This window comes from Sinocyclocheilus anshuiensis, unplaced genomic scaffold (genome assembly GCF_001515605.1).
Source record: "Sinocyclocheilus anshuiensis isolate Anshui unplaced genomic scaffold, SAMN03320099.WGS_v1.1 scaffold136, whole genome shotgun sequence".
Classification (NCBI taxonomy): domain Eukaryota; kingdom Metazoa; phylum Chordata; class Actinopteri; order Cypriniformes; family Cyprinidae; genus Sinocyclocheilus; species Sinocyclocheilus anshuiensis.
In genome coordinates, this window is record NW_015554074.1 from 990004 (window position 1) to 995593 (window position 5590).

The 5590-nt window shown below is 38.7% G+C and overlaps 1 protein-coding gene across 1 annotated transcript in view; it reads left to right on the forward strand.

Annotated features, from left to right (window-relative positions):
- The window catches only part of xpo4 (exportin 4), a 49443-nt gene that overhangs the window by 34910 nt on the left and 8943 nt on the right, over positions 1-5590 (forward strand). The window contains exons 14-21 of the mRNA XM_016460921.1: positions 1160-1319; positions 1504-1673; positions 3342-3516; positions 3650-3943; positions 4021-4201; positions 4294-4412; positions 4549-4679; positions 4831-4948. Coding sequence (XP_016316407.1) covers positions 1160-1319; positions 1504-1673; positions 3342-3516; positions 3650-3943; positions 4021-4201; positions 4294-4412; positions 4549-4679; positions 4831-4948 — 1348 coding nt within the window. The remainder of the gene's footprint in view (positions 1-1159; positions 1320-1503; positions 1674-3341; positions 3517-3649; positions 3944-4020; positions 4202-4293; positions 4413-4548; positions 4680-4830; positions 4949-5590) is intronic.

A 5590-nucleotide genomic window follows, 5' to 3' on the forward strand; every position in this document is an offset into this window, starting at 1 on the left:
AACGGTTCTTTTTTTTTTTTTTTTCAGGTCTACATGCAACATTGTTGTATTTTTTATTATTATATACATATTAACAAATAATAATTATAATAAAATATTAATATTATTTTATAATATTTTTAAACTGTAATAAAAATAACCAATAATTTTTTTATATCACAAATAAAAATGGTATATTCATATATTATTTTAATTTTGAAAGTGCATATTATTAGTAGTAGTAGTACTTTAGTAGTAGTAGTAACATACTATTACTGTTAATAATAGTAGTAATATATTAATACTATTTATATTATAATAAATATTAATAAAATTCATAAAAAAAATAAAATACATGCTGTTCTTATTATTACTATTATTATATAAATATTAACAATAAATAATTATTATAACACAAATATTAATATTGTTATAATATTTTTAAACTGAAATATAAATAAATACATGTTGTTGTTTTGTTGTTGTTGTTGTTGTTGTAGAGGTATTGTCTGCAAAAATCTGCCTGTAATCTGATTTGGGCTTAATGGATGGTGTTATTCCAAAACTGTGGAATGGGATCGAGGTGAGGATTGAAAGACTGGAAGGACGCTGAGATGATGGGTAGGGGAGAGATGGAGAATGTGAATGGTGGTGGTGAAGGTCAAAGGATTTGGAGAGACAGTAGGCTGGTGATGGGTGGGGGAAAGCGGGCAGACTGTAGAGGATTTGGAAAGACAGTGGGCCAAGGGATTGTGTTTCCCAATAACAGTCACTGACCCCACAGCTCCGAAATGTCAGTGAGGTTTTATCTTTACAAACAATGTGAAACATTTAATGGTGCTGCACTCCGCGGGGCGCGTGGGATATCGCTCTTCCAGGATAGTAAGCTACTGTAATCCTTTTCTTGTGTCCTCTTTCTTTACCAGTGGAGGTGTGGAGGTGTGAAGGAATGATAGCTTTTGTTATTGTGGGCCTTTGTTGAGTCTCAGTATATCTAGACAGAACCGCCATGAACTCTTTTCTATCCCAGCCATTTCTCACCCTTGTTTTTCTTTTCTCTGCATTTTCCTGTAAACAACAGACTGTCAAATTCTATTTCAGATTGTTCTGCTGGCCGGATGTTGCCTCATATATATGCAGCTAGACTGCACTTCCATTTCTCTGTATCTCTCTGTCACAGGTTGTTATCGGCGGTGCTAAGAACCTCAGAGGTGGAGTCTCGGGCTACACGAGCGAGTCTGACTGAGCTCCTGAGTCCTCAGATGGGCAAAGACATTGTCTGGTTTCTTCGGCGCTGGGCCAAGACATACCTGTTGGTGGACGAGAAACTCTACGGCCAAGTGAGTTGCCAAAATGAGCAGGCATGACGTCTGAATGAAGCCTTCAGTTTGTTTCTGTTTTGGCTCTATTCAAAATTCACACACAAATTCCTGGAATCGAACCTAGACATTTTTATGTGATGCTTTATTACTTCTGACTCTTCCTCTGAGTGTTTGTCTTTGGTCTTTTACTTCTCTTCCTCAGATCAGTATGCCTCTCAGCACAGCATTTGGAGCGGACACGGAGGGAGCGCAGTGGATTGTGGGATATCTGTTGGAGAAAGTGATCAATAATCTGTCGGTGTGGAGCTCTGAGCCAGAGCTGGCTAATGACACTGTGGAGCTGCTGGTGACTCTGGTGGAGAAGAGAGAGAGGTTTGTGTCTGCTTGCTGGAGTAATGCGTATGTGGGCATCAATGAGGGCTAAGTATTGAGCCTAACACCCTGCAGGACAGCTGCTCACTGACAGGTACAAGGAGGCCAGTGGTCTGTGCTGATGTCTTCATATACTGTCAGTTGATACAAGACCAAATGCTTTTAATTTGCTCCGCCTGCTGGTGGAGTTGTGCTATTGCATTGCAAAGTGATTTCTTAACTTAAGATTGCATAATGCTACATGAATAAATGTAAATTAACAGTAAATGACAATGTAAATCAATGCAAATCTTTTTAGAAAGAAATATTGGATTAAGGAGTAGTTTCTGGCATTTGCGAACTCTTAAGTCCATTCATAAAGGGTTTTTTTTTTATAAAGAATGCTGTTTTTTCCATCAAATCAAAGCATATAATGATTAGGCAATGTCAAGCACAAAAAAGCACCATGAACGTGATCGTTATGACGCAACTACTTCAAATTCTTCTGAAGTCATGTGATTGCTTTGTGTAAGGAATAGACTGATATTTAAAGGGATAGTTCACCTAAAAATGAAATTTCGGTCGTCATTTACTCACCCTCAAGTTGTACCAACTTTTTTTTCTTCTGTTGAACACAAAAGAAGCTATTTTGAGGTATATAGGTAAAGCAACAAGAAACTGTTTAGTTACAAATTCTTCAAAATATCTTATTTTACATTCAGTAGATTCATACAGGTTTGGAACAACTTGAGGGTGAATAAGTGATGACAAATTTTTAATTTTTGGCTGAACTATCTGTTAAAGTCATTTACTGAAAAGCAATCATTTCTTCCACTGTAACTCTTAAATCACATACACTACAAATCAAATGTTTGGGGCAGTAGAATTTTTTTAATGTTTTTGAAAAGGCCCAGTAAATATTAAAGGGGTCATATGATGCTTTTTTAAAGATCATTATTTTGTGTATTTGTTGTAAACTTGAAATCGCATCATATGACCCCTTTAAAAAAAGTAAAAAAATTAAATAAAAAAAGCAATATACAGTAAAAATAGTAATATTGTTAAAAAAAATGTTTCACCATTTAAAATGTTTACAATGTTTTCTATTTTAATATATTTTAAATGTAATTTATTCCTGTAATGGCGAAGCTGAATTTTCAGCATCATTACTCCAGTCTTCAGTGTCACATGATCCTTCAGAAATCATTCTAATATGATAATTTGATGCTCAAGAAACATTTATTATCAAGGTTGAAATCAGTTGTTCCTCTTAATATATTTTTTTTGTGAAAAAATGTGAGACATTATTTTAGGATTCCTGCAGCAGTTCAAAATAAACAGCATTTATTTGCTGTATATATATCCTTTGTAAGGTTGTAATTTTCTTGACTGCCATATTTGATCAATTTAATGCATCCTGAATAACAGTAAGTTTAAAACAAAAATCTTTCTGACCCCAAACTTTTGGACTGTAGTTTATGTGCATGTTTAAACTTGGCAAATTCAAACTCTTGCATCTCTCACAAATAATAGTGATGCAACACATTTGAATGTTATACAGGTCTGAAATGTCATGAGTGATTGATTGAAAGATGATTTCTTGGTTGAACTATTCCATTAACCTTTCAGTAAAATGTGATATGAGGCTTGTTCATTTGTGTTTCTCAACTCTTTCCTCTGACGGTTCAGGGCGAATATAGTTGTGCAGTGTGAGAACTGGTGGAATTTGGCCAAGCAGTTTGCCAGTCGCAGCCCTCCCTTACATATGCTGTCCAGCACAGTCCAGCGGACTCTAATGAAAGCCCTGGTCCTGGGCGGCTTTGCTCATATGGATTCTGATACCAAACAGCAATACTGGGCCGAGGTGAGGAGAAAATTATTATAGACATATATTTGAAAGATCAAGCATTATTGCTAATGAGAACACAATGCAGTTTATGAAGCATGGCCTCGTAACTCTTTGTCTCTCTCTCTCTCTCTCTGTCTCTGCACTGCAGGTACTGCATCCACTCCAGCAGCGCTTCCTCAACCTCATTAACCAGGAGAACTTCGCCCAGATCTGTCAAGAGGAAGCCGTGAAGCAGGAGATCGTTGCCACTCTGGAAGCTCTGTGCGGCATCGCAGAAGCAACGCAGATCGACAATGTGGCATCTCTCTTCAGCTTCCTCATGGACTTCCTGTCCAGCTGCATCGGCCTCATGGAGGTCTACAGAAACTCACCAGAAACGGTCAACCTCATCATAGAGGTGTTTGTGGAAGTGGCCCACAAACAAATCTGCTACTTGGGCGAAGTGAGACATTAGCGCTTGCATTGATTTGTGCGCATCCTGAATATGTTTTTCAACGCACCACATCTCTGTCTCCACAGACCAAGTCTATGAAACTGTACGAGGTGTGCTTGACGCTGCTGCAGGTTTACTCCAAGAACAATTTGGGTCGCAAGAGACTAGATGTAGCCGCAGAGGAGGACCAGTACCAGGACCTTCTGCTCATCATGGAGCTCCTCACCAACCTGCTCTCCAAAGAGTTCATTGACTTCAGTGACACTGGTATGAGCGTTCATTCATGATTCCCGTCATTTGCATCATAGCTTGTGAAGCGTTTACATGAGAGATGAGGAGGAACCGTGTTTTTTGTGCAGATGAGGTGTTTCGCGGGCAGGAGCAGAGCTCTGGCGCTGGACGGGCCGTATCAGCTGCTGATGTTGTGCTGTATGGGGTGAATATTGTGTTGCCCCTCATGTCTCAGGACTTGCTTAAGGTAAAATTTGAGCTGTAATTTGAAAATGATTAATTGAAGATGTTCTTACATCAGTTGACAGCAAACTCTGATGCTTAAAGTAAAAGGTGTGGTACAGTATTGAAACAATCTTTTTCTTTCTTTCTCTTGTACCCAGTTCCCTTCTCTGTGTAACCAGTATTATAAGCTCATCACCTTCATCTGTGAGATTTTCCCAGAGAAGATCCCTCAGCTGCCTGAGGAGCTCTTCAAAAGTCTCATGTGCTCCCTGGAGCTTGGCATGACCTCGTATCCTTGCTGTTTTTGTGTATACAGAAGAGAGTAACGTTATTTAAAGTATGTGCTTGCTATTTTATTGTGTTTGATTTCCTTGTTGAGAGTTTTTGTTGTTGAATTATGGTGGGTATGGTCTAGTGTTTTTCCTTAACACACACTGCAGGATGAGCTCAGAGATCAGTCAGCTCTGTCTGGAGGCTCTGTCCCCATTGGCTGAGCAGTGCGCCAAGACACAGGAAAAGGACACACCCCTGTTTATTGCCACACGACATTTCCTTAAAGTGAGTCACATGATGTTTAAACCAGTGGTCAACTGTTGTGGGTTTTTAACAGGCGACGTCTGTTGCCATTCGCAAAAGTTCAAAATTTTGGGCCTGGTAAGGTTATGGTTGTTTGAAAGAAGTCACTTCTGCTCACCAAGGCTGCATTTATTTGATCAAAAATACAGTAAAACGGTAATATTGGCAAATATTGTTACAATTTAAAGGGGTCATATGATGCTGCTAAAAAAGAACATTATTTTGTGTATTTGGTGTAATGCAATGTGTTTATGCGGTTTAAGGTTCAAAAAACACATTATTTTCCACATGCTGTACATTATTGTTTCTCCTCTATGCCCCGCCTTTTTGAAACGCATCGATTTTTACAAAGCTCATCAGTCTGAAAAAGCGAGGTGTGCTCTGATTGGCCAGCTATCCAGTGCGTTGTGATTGTCTGAATACCTCAAGCATGTGATGGAAATGTTAAGCCCCTACCATACTGTGATGCCGTGTGTCCCGGCGCAACAAGACAAAACCAATAAAACCCATTACAAACGAGGCATTTGTTGCATCCAGTGGGGACATAATTACTGATTATAATGACTTATACTGTCTTTTTACACGTTGCGTTGCATTGCATCGCGCCGCGTAAACATAAAACCA